We start from the raw sequence: 18,811 nt of genomic DNA, 5'->3' as shown, positions 1-18,811 counted from the left end.
TTTTTTCTTCTGTTTTAACGAAAAGAAAGAAACAAATATTCATCTCACGTCCCAAGTGCACCTACTAACTTGTATTTGAAATTGACGTGAAGTTGTCCATTTCTGGTGAAAATTTTGTACAGTAGGCATTGCATCCAATATACTCAAACGTGTAGTGACAATAACTACACTTCACTTCACCGTCATTGATTTTCAATTATTACTCTAACAATCTTCAACTCAGCAAAAGCAATGAGTGTGTTGTTCGCTGATGATAGCTTGGCTAATAGATAGTTTTCACTTGATTATCACGAAGTCAGTAAAGTAGGTAAGGAGCGAGTGGTATGAACTGAACATTTTACAGAAATACTTGTATAACTTCTTCATGCCGGTTGTATATAGTTTCTTTTCAGTCATAGGCAACACTATTTTGCTATTTATTTTGAGGAGGGGAGGGGGGTGTGCAACGATGAAGTATAGATGAGTATCCAAAGCAGACCAAGAGACAACTTGTTGCATAGTGCAACACAAGCACTGGAACTGCAACCAAACCAGAGAGACACACTCTGCAGTTTTACTACTTTTAATTTGCTTTGGAAATTGCAAACAACCTAGATACTTAGATATAACAATTTTGAGCAGGGTAGCATCAACAGAAGAACACAATAAGCTATTGTTAAGGGCGCCTGGTCCAGATACGCTCATTAAGGAAATAAATTAAGTTGTTTTTTTAGATATTTAGGTATTGAAATGTTATTTGACAAGAACGTGACCCAATGTTTAAAATATGATTATTCACAGAGGGCACGAATGGGAAAACCTACAATTTGAATGGTTTCATCTCAAATTTCAAAAACTTAATGCGACAACTCTCAAATATTCCTTTGTCCAAGTCATGTCAGGGATGAACCTAAAGTTAAATCACCATTCCTCACAAGAGGCACACCCGAAAAATAAACTTTTAGGTAGCACATGGAGGGATTGAAATCAAGAACTCTGGCGTGACAGTCCTAAGCACTAACCATCACACCTTTATAAGTGTTAACTTGTGTTCTTTTCTAAATTTAGGAATTAAATTGGGTGATGCAGCAATCCGTTGCAATAGTCCGTTGAGAACAAGGTCCAAGTGACTTACAACTCTCAACTATTCCTGCGTACTGCGAATTTTAAGAATTTATATCTCAAAAAATTGACGAGATAAAGTAATTTGAATGAAAATAAACAATATTTGTGCAAGATTTGATCTTGTATGTTAGTAAGCAGGCTTTGTTCTTTCCCTAGCAGGTCAACGATGGGGCTTCTTGAAATTTCGAAATGTTTGGGCACTTAATTAGCCCAAAAGTTGCCTTAAATTCAACCATCATTTGGTTTTTGTAATTTAATTTGTTTGGTTTAAAAATTCTCAAAGAGTAACAGCTTTTCAACTTAAGTTTTTAGGCTAAGGGCTTGAGATGGTTAGGTTAGGTTGGAGTGGCTGTCCAGATGTCATTGACACACGTAGACCTCAAGGGTCCATTGTGATACCACTAATGAGGTTACTCATGGGAGAGTAATGAATTTAAACAAACCATTTTGTACTTTTAATAAAGTTAGAGAGACGTTTTGTGTCAATCGTTGCCAGTTCACTGGTGTTATCGAAGAAGGGATTACCGAGAAAGTAATTCCTTCTAATGAAGAGTGCTGGACATGTACATAGAAGGTGTTGGACTGTTTCCTCTTCCTCCTCGTCCATGCAGCTTCTACAGAAGTCATTTGTGTACACCCCTAGCCTCAGAGCATGTATTCCTATGAGGCAGTGTCCCGTTATTACTCCAATTGTAGAGCTTAAAATTTGTCTGCTCAGTGATATCAAGCTTATGGCTACTTGGCCATATTTGCTTGGTTGCTAGGCAGGTGGTACTTTGTGACCATCTAGCATTTGTTGTTTCTAGAGCATATTGCTTGAGAAGATATTTGCATGTAGCAAGTGGTGTTCCCATGTTATGTATAACCTTACAAGATATATCGTTTTCTTTGAGCCAGGATAGTGCTTCTTTAATCGCCATTACTTCTGCCTGGAATACACTACATTGATTGGGAAGTCTATAGGATAGACTGAGATTCAGTTGTTCTGAAAAGATACCACTTCCAACTCCGTGATCAGTCTTTGAACCGTCCGTATAGAAGTGTACCGCATCGTCTTCCAGGAGTCTCTCTTCTTGAAGATCTTGAAGGGATGGACACATGGAATCTTTCACAAATACCATTTTTGGGCTTGACATACTAATTTGAAATTCTACAAACTAAGGAACCCAAAAATAGGCCTAAATTACACCATCATTAGTTTTCTTAAATTTTCATTTAAAAATCCACAAAACATTTCAGCTTTGTGACTAAATTTAAGAGGTAAGGGCTTGTGAAAGCAATCCGGAGTTTTGCGAACTTATGAGCCCAAAAAGAGTCCTAATCATCCTCGTTAAGTCTTTTTTTTTTAATTTAGAACCCTTAAGTGTGGTGTTTAAATCTTGGCGCCAAGTTGGGATCACCACAATTTAGAATAGGAAAGTTTTTTGTATGCTAACCGGGATTAGAGCAATAAATTAGCACAAAAAGAGCCCTAAACTCCTGCATTGTTCGAACTTCGAAATTCGATTGTGGTGTTTCCAGCTTGACGGACCATAATTTTGAACATTTTCATAGACTGTTTTTAATGAAATTGCTGACAATGTGCACTGATTAATTATGACAGACGTCAAACTTATGAGAAAAAAACAGAATAGCGGCGTGTCAATGGTAATATACGCCATCTATGAGCAATTACCAAATTTAAGGCGACATACCTGGTAGATGGGACGTTTTTAAATTTGAGCACAAAAGTTCGACTGAAGGGAAAAGCTGTCTGAATTATCGGCGCCTTTATTTATCTAAAATTCAAAGTCCCACCCTGACATCAACAGAAGGAAAGTTTACATAAGCTAGCGATGCAAACTTTGAGATACTCCACTGGCGGCGATGGAGATGGGGAGGTGGTGGCACTGTTGTTGGAGGTACTGTGCGGTAGGTCATTGAATACTCGTAATATATACACACGAAAAAAAGAAGTCTTTTGTATAGAATTATCTATTATCTCCGGCAACCATCATCCATACAATTACTCCTGTTGGACCGAGCTGGGAGATTTTACTACTTCCTGAATGTCCATGATAAAAGGAAGTAATTTCAGATTCAAAGCTCAGCACAAAAGAAAGAGCCTTTCGGGACTATATTTTTAGTTTTGTATCTTATATCTAACATATTGTGTGAGTGATCTCTTTTCCTTGATGTTTTATCTTTTTCCTTACGGCTGATTAATTGAATGAACTGTTTCTCTTCTACATTATGTGATGTAGGTAAGGTAGTTCGCAGGACCAGTTTTATTAGTAGTTGTTGTTGTTTTTGACGCTTGAGAAAAAGTCCAGTTATGTTTAATACAAAAACAAAAACTAGGTAACTAATGTCAAACAACATTGCAAAAGACTGAAAATATAGGTAGGTGAAAAATATATAGGTTGGGAAAAAGTGCTTCACTTCAGCAATTGAGTTGTTTTTCTTTTTTTTTGTTAAGTTTATAAACATCACGCAAAGAGAAAGGAAACTTGATATACTTTTGTGTTAAAATGTGACACATAAAAGTGATTTTTCTACAACAACAACAACAACTTTGAGAGATTGCCAGATTCATTCTGGATGGGAAATTTAAACATAAAGAAGAAAATTCTCAAGGCTTAGTTTAGTTAGTGCACTGCACTCTAAATTGCACCTACATAGGACACTGTAGACAAGATGATAGAATTATGTTATAATTCCTTTGGGGGAATACAATTTTAAAAATGGAGCAATCATGCTAATGGTAAAGAAGAGAAGATACTTAGATGCATCAGTGTTCCAATTTTAGAAAAGTGCTGCTGCAAAATAAATTGGTACAAAAGTTTTTAGATTTTCATGCAGGATAAGTTTTTGATTGAAATTATTTGTATAGACAAATAAATAAATAAAACCGGAATTGGTAATCGTGATTAATGTGTTTTTATATTTATAGTCAATTTAAATGAATTATGTAGTCGGATTAAGATGTAGGTTGAAGTATAGGTAACAAGTTTTTGCTTCACGTGACAACAAATTGTCAGATTGACATCTTTAACTGAAATTATGCGATTCCAGGTAAGTTTACGTTATTTTATCTTTATGATGGACTAAATGAAAGATTGATTGAAAGGTGATATACCCAACTGATCCTCAAAGAATGTCTTGCTCACAAGTGATAATAATGTAATGGTGAATATTAATTTGACAGCTGTTAATTTGACATTTGATGTGTGTTCAAAATAATATCATTCTTTAACTACTGGTGTTTCAGCCGATATTTTTTCGTTTTAAAATTTGTTTGTATTAAGTTTAACCTATTATTAAAAAAAAATATAATTTTGTTAATTTTGTCATCTTTTTAGATTGATATTTTAGAGGTCACTAGTGCCGTTTTATATATCTTCCATACACATTTTATGAAAGTTTTTGGCTTTTTCCCTTTTTCGTTTAATGAGTAAAAAACCTGTTTTAAAGGGTTTTCCAATAAAGACGGGTTGATTTTGACAGCTAGTGCCGGCCTTATTGTTTCTTTTACTTTCTGTCCAAAAATCTCTTTTTTGTATCAGTCACTAAAGAAATATCATTATGGCAAGTTTCAGCGTCGAGTATCACGTAAAAATTATAAAACGTTGTTATCAAAATGGGTGTTGTCTATAGTAGAAACGATTTGAGCGTTGCAGCGTTGGGGACATGCTCGTCCTTCCAAGTAAACTAATCAACGTTTGGTGGACTGATTCGAGTCAACCAGCTCAGTGCACAGTTTACGTCAAGAACTTTTCCTGACGCAGCTCTCAACTTGGGGAATTTTGCACCATGATTTGGGTCTACACCAATACAAATTCCAAGCGACCCAGGAGCTGAAGAAAAACAATAATACGCAGCTTCGTGTGTTCGCTAAATAGTTTTTTGGAGCATTTGAAAGTTGTTCAAAATTTTGTTCGAAGAATCATTTTTAGCGATGATGCCTATTTTTGGATGAATGGGTACGTGAATAAATGAATTGCTCTCTTTGGGACAACACCAATCTATGCGAGATTAACGAGATGCAAATGCTTCCAAATAAAGTTAATTTTTGGTGTGGCTCTTTAGCTGGTGGCGTTATCTGCTGTACTTCTTCGAAAATAATGTTTGCCAGGCCATATCGCCAATGACGATTACTATAGGCCGATGATCACCAACTAATTGTGGCCTTAATTGAATAATTTAGACACCAAAGACATATGGTTTCAAAAGGATGATGCAGCGTGCCATACAGCTAAAGACACAAAAAATACTCTGCGCAAAGGGGTATCTGGGCATGGTTATGTCGAGCCAAGGTGACGTGAATTAGCCACCAATATCTTATGAGTTGAAACATTTAGATTTTTTCTGGTGGGTTTTTTTTTAAGTCGCAGGTATATGCGAATATGCCTTATACGATACAATATAATCTATGCTTTCGGTTAAATTCAGCCTGATTTATTCGCCAAACTCACCGAAAACTAGACCTTTCGAATGCGCGCCATTCTACGAAGCCGCCAAAGCACTTTAAACGATGATATAATTCACACATAGTATCATTGAATTGATAGGCCTCATACATAAAGATTAAACCGCACTGATATCTACTGATATACAACTTCTTTTATTCAATTTGAAAATTAAGCCGGCTTTAATGGAAATGGGTTTTTCAATAAGGGCAGGTTTGCTGTGTGGCACGTAGCGTTGTCCTGCTGGAACCACATGTCGTCTAGGTCCATATGGTTCAATTTGGGCCATAAGAAATTTGTTATAATTGTTATGTAGCGTTCGCTGTTGACTGTGATCCCCACACTAACGAAATTTTCAACAAACTACGGACCAATTATACCGCCGGCCCAAAATCCACACCAAAAGGTAACTTTTTGAGGATGCATTATCACCTGGTGAACCTCGTAATTTTGCTTGTCAACACAGCCATTTATTCACTAATGATGATTTTTCGGCAGAAATTGTGTCCTCTTCCAAACGGTTCAAACACCAGTCAGCGAACTAACACCGTTGTCTATTGTCATGAACTTTGAGCTCTTGGGTCAGTTGGATCTTGAACGGTTGTAGGCTTAAGTCCCGACGCAAAATTCGCTAAGTTGAATTCTGCGAAACACCGAGTTCTTATGCACGGCGAGGAATAGACTGCCTCGGGGTCTGGTTGTACACTTCTACCCACCGTGCGATGTACTCAGCCGATCTTAAGTTCCTTAAACGTACGTAAATTTGGAAACCAAACGCTGAAGATTCGACTGTGAAGAGCCATTGCGTCTACCGTAAAATCAGAGCAATACTGCAAAGTTTGCATTAACGAACACTCATTTGGATACAAAAGTTTCATCATTTGGCATTAGCAACTCAATAATAAACAAACGATTTGACAGGTGTCACCAAAACAAAATGGCCGCAACATGGCTCCAAAATCTATCTGCCATGAGTGTGACCTTTTCTTAAAGGAATTTAAAAAGCGTTTAAAAAATCATTAGATTATTTTGTTTTTTAAAAAATTCAAGTTCTCCAAAATCAGGAAAATTTGTGTTTTCAATTTCTTAGGCAGTACCGCTAACGTCGGACTTAATAGATATGTTTAATTTAGTAAAATATTCAATTGTTACAAAGTATACTAAATCTTTTTGTGTCAAATATCGAAAATTCAATTTTTTTTCAAAAGCGGCCCGATGGATTTAGGACCGTTTTTAAGGAACTAATTAATCAATTTTAATAATTGTTTTTTTTCTGACCAAGCTCTTATATTATGCAAATAATATTTAATGAATAATAAATTGGGATTTTGTATGATTTTAGAAATTTTGATAGAAAAACCAAACTGTACCAAACAAATTGTATTTATTTACTTCTTCGTCACCTAAAAAAGCTAAATAACATACAAATTTGGGTTTTTATAATAAATTAATTGCAACTTAAATAACGAAAACTATTTCTTTAATAAAAAATATTGATTAAAAAAACTACAAGAACTATTAGCGTTTTTTCTACTTTTATGAAAATAAAAGAAAAGAAAATGGAGGATTAGAAGACGTAATTTTTGGGTTTTCTTACACGACACAAACATTTTGTCTCTCCTAAAACTTGAATATAGTTTTTACCACTGGCCTGGATTACCATTAATTTAAGGCAGTATACAAAGAAGAGCTATTCAAATAATTTGAACTTCATCATCGAACATCTTCATAACGTTTGTTTGCCTATAGCTAAAATTTTCTTCTATATTATTAATTTCTTGCAGAAAAATTAGATATTCAATTTGATAATATTTCTTTTAAGCTGATATTTGATGAAGAGTTTCATTAATACGTCCTAAACACTTTTTTAAAAGTAATTTTATTTCAGAGTTGAGCGCAAAATTTTAACCCTAAGAGGGGATGAAGGCGGCTGAAGATGAAATGCCATTAGCTTAAACAAAACAATATTTTCTTTGACATTTTCGAAGAATGTTAATTTTTGAAAACGTTCTCTAAGAACTTTGTATAGTTTTGCAGGTTTTTAAGAACATTAAAAAATTGTATTTCTGAAAAGATAAAAATAATTTTTTTCGTCCAATTCAATGTTTTTAATATAAAGAAAACGTAAATCAATCAATTACGTTCCACAATATTTCCTACAATCCAAAAGGGAAAACTCCAAATCCACATAATATTAGTTCGGAATTCCACTAATATTAGTTCGGAATTCCACTAAAAGCACTCTTCCAGAAAATAAGTATTATTAATCAGAAATCAAAGTTAACTCAATTAAAGCAATAATACAGGTCAGATTTGAAAATGCCAATTGGAACTTATTAATTAGAAAGTATTGTCACCATGATTTTTAGAAAACAAAGACAAATCAAAAGTCAACTTATCAATCTATGAACTTTTTAACTTAAGAGTTTTAAATTAGGAGTAATTTTTTTTAAATTTGTTGAGCTCTTTGTAGATTCAAACACTCAATCATTTCACCAACAATTCGCAATTATTAAAGATCATAAACCTTTTTTTTTTAAATATATGAAAGTATCATTTTACTTTTCTCTCACAAAAACTAAAAACCTTCTTTAACACTCTTTGTTAATTAATAAAATTAATTAACAATAACGAACCGAAATTTATTATTATTCAATATTATTTTCCTTTTGATTTTTATCGAAAAAAATGCAAAATCCAAAAAAACAATAAAGATACATCCGATCAAACGTCTCAAGACAAACTAACTTAGACTTTGCAGAAAACTTCATATGGCCTACCTACCGGATTAGATGTCTTGACTACTTACTTTAACTATGGCAGTTGGCAAGCAGTTGTTGTAGTTGTGGTTATGAAGACTTCTTCATTTTACCATCATTATGTTTTTTCTTTGCCGACATATCTTGATTATCATCATGATGAAGATGATGATGATGAAGTTGATGACGACTTCGTGGAGCCAAGAGCCAATATAGACCCGGTTTCCCGGTTGCTCAAGCTCCGAAGACTTTTTAAGTTTTTGTGGAACCATTTTTCAAACAAAAAAAGGTCTATACGTCTATCTATCTAATCCTCATACATATTCGTATCTATATCTTTGCAATGTATCTTTTTTCTATTAGTTTATATCTTTTTGTTTATTAATTTTCCCCGACTCTGCCACACATCTTCTTCTTGTGTTGGGCTTGCAGAAGTTTTTTTTTTTTTCTTCCACTGATGTGTGTTCGATTTAATGCATTGGGGCGCTATGCCAATCTCAAGAACTGGAAAGTCTGGTAATTTCAAAAGGAAGAAAAACTTGGCTTAAAAGTATAACATCGTGATGATGTTGGTGATGGGTAAAGTAAAACAGGTAAGTACTTGTACTCGTAGTACACACGATCTCAAGTCATGGCTTGTACTCGGTGTACGTTCATACTCGTATGGCAACTTGAGCTTATCAAGATTCAGATAGATGTTGTTGCTGTTTCTGTTCAAATACACGATAGAAATGAGGCTCTAGAATTAAAACCCACTGAGCTCACATCACTTAAAAACATCAATACTTGGTGGTTAAGCCGAACAGGTGTGGTGTGGTGTAATGGAGATGCAGCAATGGTGTGGCGCGGCATGGTGTGGCGCAGCAGCGATGATGTGCAGAAATGCAAAGTCGTGCGCCACCGATTGGTTTGGTCTGTTTCTTCGGTGGAATTTCACCTGGTTCTTGCTTCTAATGGTTTGAATTTTAAGTCCTCTTCTTCTTGTTTATTTCGTTTAAATTCTTGTAAACTTGTGCAATGAATTGAAGTGAAGTGTGATGTATACGTATTACAAATCGCATTAAGTTGTGAAAATTGTTTTTTCAAAACCTCCAAGACTTAAATTTTAATTGAATTCCAGACCATTCTTTATAATACCCTACTCAACCCTCATAAAGAGTGCTTTTATCGATTAAAACAATTTAAATCTCATTCAGAGATGTAAAAGACCTCACAAAAGTGCACTCTACACCATCAAGCAAGCAAGCAACATCACACAAAAACCCCTTTGGATTGTGTTTTGAATTTGTTTTCAAATTAAAATACAACGAGAATAGATTAATCTAATTGAATTGATGAGAATGTTGATGTTGATGATGATGATGATGAAACATCGCCTGCATTCCACTCAGCTAGTTAGTCCAGTCAGCTAAAGTGCGGCTATATTGTGGAGCTGATGGTATTCGAGTATGATGGGATGGGTTGTAGACCTTTAATCATATACAGTTATTGTATATTGTAAAGCCCCTGAGGGATATTCTATTGTTGACACTGATGATGGCAATGATGGGGTTGTCCGCAACGAAGGCGTAATCATGATCGTTTTATTGCGATGGCAATCATCTCTGATTAGTGGACAGTCTGTGGTGCAAGAACGGGCGACACTTTTAATGGATACCTTTTGTCTTAAATGATGAGGTACCGTAAAAAGTCTGGAAGTCAACAAAATGTCCATAAAAGTGGAGATCCTTTTAATAAGCAAGACGAACTTCAGTGGACAATTTTATATGATCAGAAATATGTTTATGAGTATTGAATGGTTATAGTACAAAAGAGTGTGTTTTTTTTCAAACATTAAATAAAACTAAGGTTATTTTTAAAGATAATCTTCTGGCATAATAAAAAACAAGTTGCCTTATACCAGTAAAAACAATGCGAATGTCCTAGATCTAAGTGGTCAATCGTTTCGGGCTTATCAGCGTTGAGCTTCGTATCCCCACAGAATCACACGATCTTGGAGGCCTATTCAAGGGTCCACAACTTGATTATATGAGGTTATCAAGCGCTCCCTTCAATAAGTCAATAGTAGCATGAGTTGTGTGGCATGCACGGCAGTCTTGTTTTAACAAAAACTTCTGAACATCGTGGTTGCTTCATTAATGAACAAAAATGTCAGGAATCGTAGCTCTGTAGTGGCCATCAATTACAGGTAATATTCTGACCAGTATAGTATTTTAAGAAGCATGGACCAATTATTCCACCACAAGTAAAGTAGCCAATATAATGCTCCTTACCTCTAAAAAAATTACCAGTACCAATATGATGAATTAACACTTAAACGGTAGGGAAACTTTTCTTGAAAAAAATGTAGGATCTTAATTTTAACAGTGTTCATCCATTCATTAAAAATCTAGTCCAACTTGACACATGTCAAAAGAAAGCAACTTCAAATCTGACAGCTACCTAAACAGCGAGCCATTTAAAATTGACTCTCTTATTAAAAAACGTATATTAGAGAAATTGACGATTTGTTGTTAAGGGCGTGGCAGTTGGCTTAAGAACTTCACTATTAGTTAGTTAGTTTTATTGCCCGTTTGTTGTTAGAGATAAAGAACTTTCAACAGAGATAACTTTTAAATGTCAACTTTATAAAGTATTTTTTACATTTTAAGTATACTTCCCAAAGGACTTACAGCAGTATAAATTTTACAAATCGTGCACATATTTATTTCCAAAATTCGAGCTCTGTTGATTTTTTTTATTGTGAAATCGTCTTTACCAATAAGGTATTCTTCTGGCTTGAGGATCTGTTAACAAGCAGAATTGATGAAGTTAGACACATTCTAATGATATTTTCGAGATTATAATACATCGTCCCAGGGCAAGGTTATAGGCAATTTTTTGTGATTTTTGTTTCCCTCTTGGTTATCAAATTGTCTCAAGAAATGGAACTATAAATTGGAGACTTCGTTTGTGTGATCTGATACCTTTAGACAACTTTTTGTGGAGGTACGTCAAATCTTTTTATGGAAAGACCACTTCTCTTAATTATACAATGGCGATGACGAACCGAATTACTCTGTAAGGGAGAAAGAACCATTCAACCTAGGCGACAGAGAACAATCATTTCCGCCTACCCGACCTTAACGAAGTGAAGATAGATATATCTAAACTTAAGTCAAACAAAGCTGCTCGAGCTGACGGCATCGCTGCCGAAATATTCAAAGCAGCAGGCGTTGGCTTGGTAGGGAGCATGCACAAACTCATCTGCAAAATATGGTCGGAAGAAAGCATGCCCGATCAGTGGAATCTCAGCATAGTAAGTCCCATACATAAAAAAGGAGACCCTCTAAATTGCGTCCACTACAGAGGCATCAGTCCCTTTAACATTGCATATAAGATCCTTTCTGCCATAGGTCCTTATCAGTGTTGCTTCAGACCAAGTCCACTATCGATCAAATGTTCACACTACGGCAGATTTTGGGAAAAAAACAGGAGCTTCAAATCGATACCTATTATGTCTTTATCGATTTTAAAGCCACGTATGACAAACGTATACGTTTGTGCAGATTGACGATGGAGAATGCAGGCTGCCCTATCTACGTCGGAAAAGATCTCGCCAATGCATTTGATGTCAAAAAAGGTTTTAGACAAGGCGATGCACTTACAACCGACTTCTTTAACATCGTTCTCGAAAGAATTGTGCAAAACTCAACCGTCAAGAGGCACAATCTTCCAAAGGTACACCAACTACTCGGATAAGCAGATGATATTGACATAATTGGAAGATAAAAGTGTGATGTCAGTAGAGCATTTCAATGAGGGCAAGACCAAGTTTATGCTGTCATCAAAAAAGGACAATGAACAACGAGGCCTTGGACAAAACGTCACCATGAACACCTTTAACTTCGAGGTGGTTAAGGACGCTGCTGCTTTGGACTTAGAAGCCAATTGAAATGTTAAGTCCTTTCTCGAGCATCTAAAATCACCATCTATAAGACACTCATCATCCCGGTTCTCATTTATGGCGCTGAGGACTGGATCGTGTCAAAGATAAATATGACTGTCTTAGGATGCTTTGAGAGAAAAATTCTATGGGTGATTTTTGGTCCCGTACGCATAGATGGAGAATGGAGGAGAAGATATAACGACGAACTGTACGGGCTGTACAGCGACATTGACCTAGTTAACAGAATTAAAGTCGAACGGCTTAGATGGCTAGGTCTTTTAGAGCGAATGGACATCAACACTTCAGCCTGGAAGGTCTTTGAATCCAATCCCGAGGAACGGCGCAGTAGAGGAAGGACGCGACTCAAGTTTGTGAAGACCTCAACCAACTTGGCTTGCGAAACTGGAGACAGCTAGCTGTGGACCGAGCTGACTGGAGACTCATGTTGGTTGAGGCCCAGGTCCACTCCATACTGTAGCGCCACTTTAAGTAAGTAAGTGAGTAAGTCATTTAAAATGTGCACTGTTGTATAGAGGTATGCTATCGAAGCCATGGCGAACATTTAATCAATGTATTTGCTTATTTCATTTAATTAAGCAATGTTTTTGTTATTCCATTAAATTAGTTGTGTTTTGTTTAAAACTTTTTAAAAACTAACGAGTTGAGCTCTTAAAAGTGTTTAACAAGAGAGTCCTACTCACATAATTTTTACATAAGATTACCATAAGTTAGCTGCAAACAGATTTTTGTATCTTTAGTTATGATAATAATCTTTTTAATGGAATGTATTCATTCTTTCATTACCAGACTGTACAACGAACAATAAACATCATTCATTTTCTGATTGCCAATTACTATAGTTACGTTACAAACATTAAAATAACAAAAGAAAAAAGGTGATTCATGAATTTGAAATGTGCTCGAACTCAGTATTGCGCAGATATAACGTCTTTTTTGTTGTTATAGTAGTCTTATTTTTGTAACTGCTATTAACACAACACTTTATAGAAAAGTAGCCATTTTTTAGTGATTGTCTTGTCAGTAGATAGTTGCTCATGTAATCAAAATTGATTTTGATTAAAATCAATTTGCCATTGTGCACGATATAATGAAATCATTTTTATTGTTGTTTTGTCTTTTTTTTTGTCGATATATAGAATCATCATCGTTCGTTACTTTGGCAACATATTGCACATTAAAACAAGATAATAAAGACACCCTTAGGAATTGAGAGGGTGTGTTTTTTGTCTTTTTGTCATGAAAAAAGTGAGAATTGTGTTGGTATAAATATTATTTTTTAATGACTTTCAACTTAAAACAATAAATTGATGACAGTAGTTGTAGATGGAATGGGAATATATTAAATTGGTTTTTGTTTTAACTAAAATTAAGTGCTTTACCTTAAGTACAATCGATAAGCTGCTGGCTGTTGCTGATTCGGAAAATACACTATCGTGCGATTGAGAGAGGCCATCACGACTGAAATCACTGAAATTAGAAAAAAACAAAATTTTATTAGAATTTAATAAAGCAAACATTTAGCAACTAAATTTCCATTATTACAGTAAAATGAATCACATTCATTTCTTCTGTTGGATTAGAGTCACAAAAGTATTAGAGGAATATTTTTAAATATGACAATATGAAGGAATTAGAAATCAGATTTAAGTACTTTCTTCCCAAGGATCAAGGTCCACTAACTTTATAAATACGTTTCTCAAGGAAATCACATTGAAATATAAAACATTTTAACAAATATATTAACGGGTTTTCCATAAAAGGTTTAATTTTGAATAGCACGTTTTTGAAGTTGTCAGTTTTTGACACTTGGCAGATAAAACAACGCCATTACTTAAAAGGTTACCGATAAACTCTTCAACAACAGTAAGGTTACTAATTTAAAATTCACTATAAAAATGTTGAAAATTTTTCCCCTCACATTTAAAAAACTAAAGCACTTAGTAAAAGCCACTTCTTGCTGAAAATGTTAATTCTCGTGAATAGGCCGTTGGGATAATTTAGTGATGCAAGCAATCGAAATCTTTGTCGTTCAAGAAAAACTGAGATCATAGCTTACTTACTTACTTAAGGTGGCGCTACAGTCCGGGGCGGACCTGGGCCTCAACCAACATGCGTCAAAGTTGGTTGAGGTCTTCACCCTCCTAAGTGCGCCACTTGAGTCGCGGTCTTCCTCTACTGCTCCGTCACTCGGGATTGGATTCAAAGACCTTCCGGGCTGGAGCGTTGAAGTCCATTCGCTCTACATGACCCAGCCATCTAAGCCGTTAGACTTTAATTCTGCTAACTAAGGTATTGTTGCTGTACAGCCCGTACAGTTCTTCGTTATATATTCTCCTCCATTCTCCATCTATGCGTACGGGACCGAAATCACCAGAAGAATTTTTCTCTCGAAGCATCCTAAGACGCTCTCATCTTTCTTTGACAGGGTCTAGGCCTCAGCGCCATAAATGAGAACCGGGATGATGAGTGTCTTATAGATGGTGATTTTAGATGCTCGAGAGAGGACTTTACTTCTCAACTGCCTTTTAAGTCCAAAGAAGCAGCGATTTGCAAGAGTTATTCTTCTTTTGATTTCAGTGCTGGTGTCGTTGTCTGTGTTCATAGCGGTGCCTAGGAAGATAAAGTTCTTAACTACCTCGAAGTTATAGGTGACCAATGTGACGTTTTGTCCAAGAAGTCGTTGTTAAATATTCTTTTTTGATGACAACGTATACTTGGTCTTGCCCTCATTGACCACTAAACCCATCTTCTTCGTTTCCGTGGCAATGCTCAAAAACGATCCACTGACATCACGCTTTGATCTTCCAATTATGTCAATATCATTTGTGTATGCGAGCAATTGGATATACCTTTGGAATACCTCTAGTGTTGACGGATGAGTTTTGCACAATTCTTTCCAGAAAGATGTTGAAGAAGTCGCATGACAGTGCATCGCCTTTTCTAAAACCTTTTTTGACACCAAATGCATCGGTAAGATCTTTTCTGATCATAGCTGCTCTAACCCATATTGTTGATAAAAACCCAGATTTTTCAATTTCTCTTTGAACTACGGAATTAGGCATTCTACAAACGACATAATACCGTGATTTGCTTTAAACCGTAGGTCTTGAAGTAAGAGTTGAAGCCAATGGCAATTAAAATGTATGAAAAAGTTGCAGATTTTTCATCGAAAAATATTATCAGACCCAATTTTACTCAGAATTCGGGCGGTAAATTGTCGAATCTGGATATCGGAAATGCCAAGATTGATTTTTGAAAAGCGGACTTCATAAATAAATAAATTAGGTGTTCCAAAAGCGCATCTATGTGTGAGTAATGTCAAAGTTTGAGGGACCTACAGTTTTTATGCCAAATTCCAAAGGGTAATTTATGAAAGCACTTTTTATGACGATAATTACTCCTGGAGGATTTGTCAATTCTTCGAAAGAGTCAGGTTAGATTAGGTTAAAGTGGCTGTTGACGGAAAACCAACACACTTAGACCAAGAGTTGATCCGTTGTGATATCGCATGGATCTTAAGATCTACATTACTTATTGAACCAGTTAGAACCAGCTTTCAAGCGTTTGAGGCAATAGATGTCACAATTTCTTAGATCACTTGGATAATTATAAGAAAATTCTCCAAGGTGGAGTCTGCGTCATTGTGGTAGGGCAGAACATGGACATAGAAATAGAGACATCGTCTCCTCTTCTACTTAATCCATGAAGCTTGGGTAAAAATCTTTTGCGAGATCTCCAAGTTGAAAAGCATGCCTACTTATTAAGCAGTGTCCTGCAATGGAGCTTATGTGCAATCTACCAACCGAAAGGAGTTGTTTAGAGCGTAAAGCATTAAGCATTGACCAAATTAGTTAAGTTGGCTGACAAGTTGGATTTGTTGCCTATCGAAAGTAAAGTTGTTCCTTTTTGTTGCACATTTGTCAGCTTTTCAATTTCCAGGCACCCAGTTTCATGTTGTAAGTGAATTTATTTACAGAGAGTCCAATGATAATTTATGACAGTTCGACTATCTGAGAAGACGCCTTATATCCGTTGTCGATATCTCTGACCCAACAGAAAGCTTTTTTGATGACCAAAACCTCTGCCTGGAACACTCTATAATTATAGGGAAGACGAAATAACAGACATTTATTAGATCCTTCGGAGTACATCTGTAAAGAAGGGAACAGTTTCATCTGCAAGAGAAGACAGGCAGAGATTGCATTGAAGACTTTTAAAATAAATTAGGAGGCGCAACAGGCCATTGAGAAATAGAACCTAGTGATTAACAACTGTCAACTATCCCTGTATGCGAGTTATTTTGGCAGGAAAGAAGAGGACCCACAGTTTTAAGCCAAATCCAAACGGGGCTAATTTGAGAAAGCATTTTTCATTACAAAAAATTACTCTTGAAGGATTTTTCAAATACTCCCAAAAAGTAGTAAGCGTGAATAAAACTTTAGATGGCACATGAAGGTATTGGACCCAAGACCTCTCCCATAACAGTTCAACACCCTTTTTTTTAAATTAATTTTTATTAATTCAATGAAATTACCTTAAAGCTAGACATACAGTTATAAAACTAGCCTAATAAACCATAACTTACAATCATATTACTGCCTATTTTACCCAAAACTAAACCCTAAAACTATAAAATAAGTTTTTAAGACGGCCAAGGTTAAAACCCTATCCCGCCAATTGAAGCCACCAAAACTGGTTTTTCAGCTTCACCCTATCAGTTCGGTCCCGTTCAAACACAGCCCTACTGAACCGAAGGAGCTCTGCTCCGCCTTGTGCCATCATGACGTCCCGATTGTACGGGAGTCGCCTATCCACGGTTCTTCGTCTGACGTGGTAGATTAACGGAACTGCCAATCTATTCTGTATCAGACCGCATTTGTCTAAAAAGAGGAATGCCTCTGGTGGAATGAAGCCGCTCAAGCGTGCACTTTCAAAATCCTCGTCGTTCGGATAGAACGCCCCGAAAATTAAATTGTTGGTCGAAGACATACCTCTTGCAATGTGTCTTCGAACAAGTGTTATCACGAAATCGTCAATCCTGTTGATTCGAGCCCCGTGTTATAGGACCTCGTTGGAATAGTAATGCACGAAAGAAGATTCAGCTTTTCGATACAAGCCGGTACAGCGTCATAAACACTGTCGCTCGAACACCCGAAACTTCTCCACCTGGAAAGCGGCAACGCTGAACCCCACAGGACAACCATAAACGATCATTGGCCGAATGAGGGCCATGTAGCAAATTACCTTCACTCTGGGGTCAAGCCGACTGCTTAAAAACAGCCGTTTCGTCAGAGCGAAGGCTCCTCTGGCCCTTTCGGGCCGCTTTAGAGTCCAACAAGCTAACGATCACGCCACGGGTATTTCTTGCTCGAACCTTGCTTATTCGAAAATGAGGGTTGTGCAGTTTTAACAGCGAATGGATTCTTCTACTGAGCTTTGATATTTTATGGGAAATGCTACAATTTTAATCACAATTGCACAGCGAGATTTTTTGATTTAACACCTTGAGAATTTTCTGTTTAAGGTCAAGTGAAAGATATTTCCACAGGTGAAAGTTGGTTATTTCACATTATAGGAAAAGTTTATGCTGCTCTATCTATAGCTGACGTGGTTATTTGGTTAATATCGTTTTTCATTGTGAACTTCATACCTTCTGCCTTACTGTCAAATAAACTTCCATCGATAACTTTTACAAAAATTCTATTTTTCTACCAAAACAAAACCTCTTATTGGAAAACTTTTGTGGAACACACTTGAAGAATTTAACTTAGCTTTGAATAGTTGATAAAATGTCAAGTCTTAGCAAAAATAGAGTTATTCTAAAAATACGTGTAAGTTTAGTTTTCCATAGACAACAGGGCGTATATGGACTTTTTAATGAGTTCAAACAAATTTTCATTCTGTTTTTTAACAATTTTTGATTGTTTTCAATTTAAAATAAATATTATGATTGGATACTTATACATTTGAACTCGAAAAATTGTATTACAATTGTTGTTCACTTAATGTAATAATTTTGAATTGAATTTTAACACAGTTCACTTTTAAAAGCTTTTAAGATTAAAGAGATTTTGAAGTCTCATTCGTCATAGGTTTATTGAAATATATACAACTTCAATTTATTAATCTTAACAAACGCTAAATTAATGTACATTATGCAAAAATTTACTTTCTCGCTGACACTTATTGGTATTGCTTTATGCCGATATGAATTTCCTTAAAGTAAGTGTCAATTTTCTAAGTTGTTGGTTAATAGACATTCATTATTCAAATATAACACATCTGTGTACAATCTTATCTATACTACTTATAAGTTTGTTAGCATTTTTCATTTATCTTCAATTATTAAATGAATGTCATAATATTTTGTATACATAAGCATATGTCTACTTCCGCTATAAATCCAAATGATTTACAACTTTCACGCATCATAAACAATTTCAACGTCTCCGATACCCAACTTCAAACTCTTTTCATTAACAATTTTTTAATTATACATTTTCAACTTAAAAAAAAATAAATTAATAATCAATTCTTTTGTCAACTTTGGC

General features: G+C 35.6%; 1 protein-coding gene across 3 annotated transcripts in view; it reads right to left on the bottom strand.

Moving 5' to 3' along the window:
• The window catches only part of LOC129942836 (serine-rich adhesin for platelets), a 236,411-nt gene that overhangs the window by 20,010 nt on the left and 197,590 nt on the right, over positions 1 to 18,811 (bottom strand). For all 3 annotated transcript variants that reach the window (XM_056051925.1, XM_056051926.1, XM_056051927.1), the window contains one exon: positions 13,640 to 13,727. In XM_056051925.1, coding sequence (XP_055907900.1) covers positions 13,640 to 13,727 — 88 coding nt within the window. The remainder of the gene's footprint in view (positions 1 to 13,639; positions 13,728 to 18,811) is intronic.

Source organism: Eupeodes corollae, chromosome 1 (genome assembly GCF_945859685.1).
Source record: "Eupeodes corollae chromosome 1, idEupCoro1.1, whole genome shotgun sequence".
NCBI lineage: Eukaryota > Metazoa > Arthropoda > Insecta > Diptera > Syrphidae > Eupeodes > Eupeodes corollae.
This window is presented reverse-complemented; position numbering and strand designations above follow the sequence as displayed.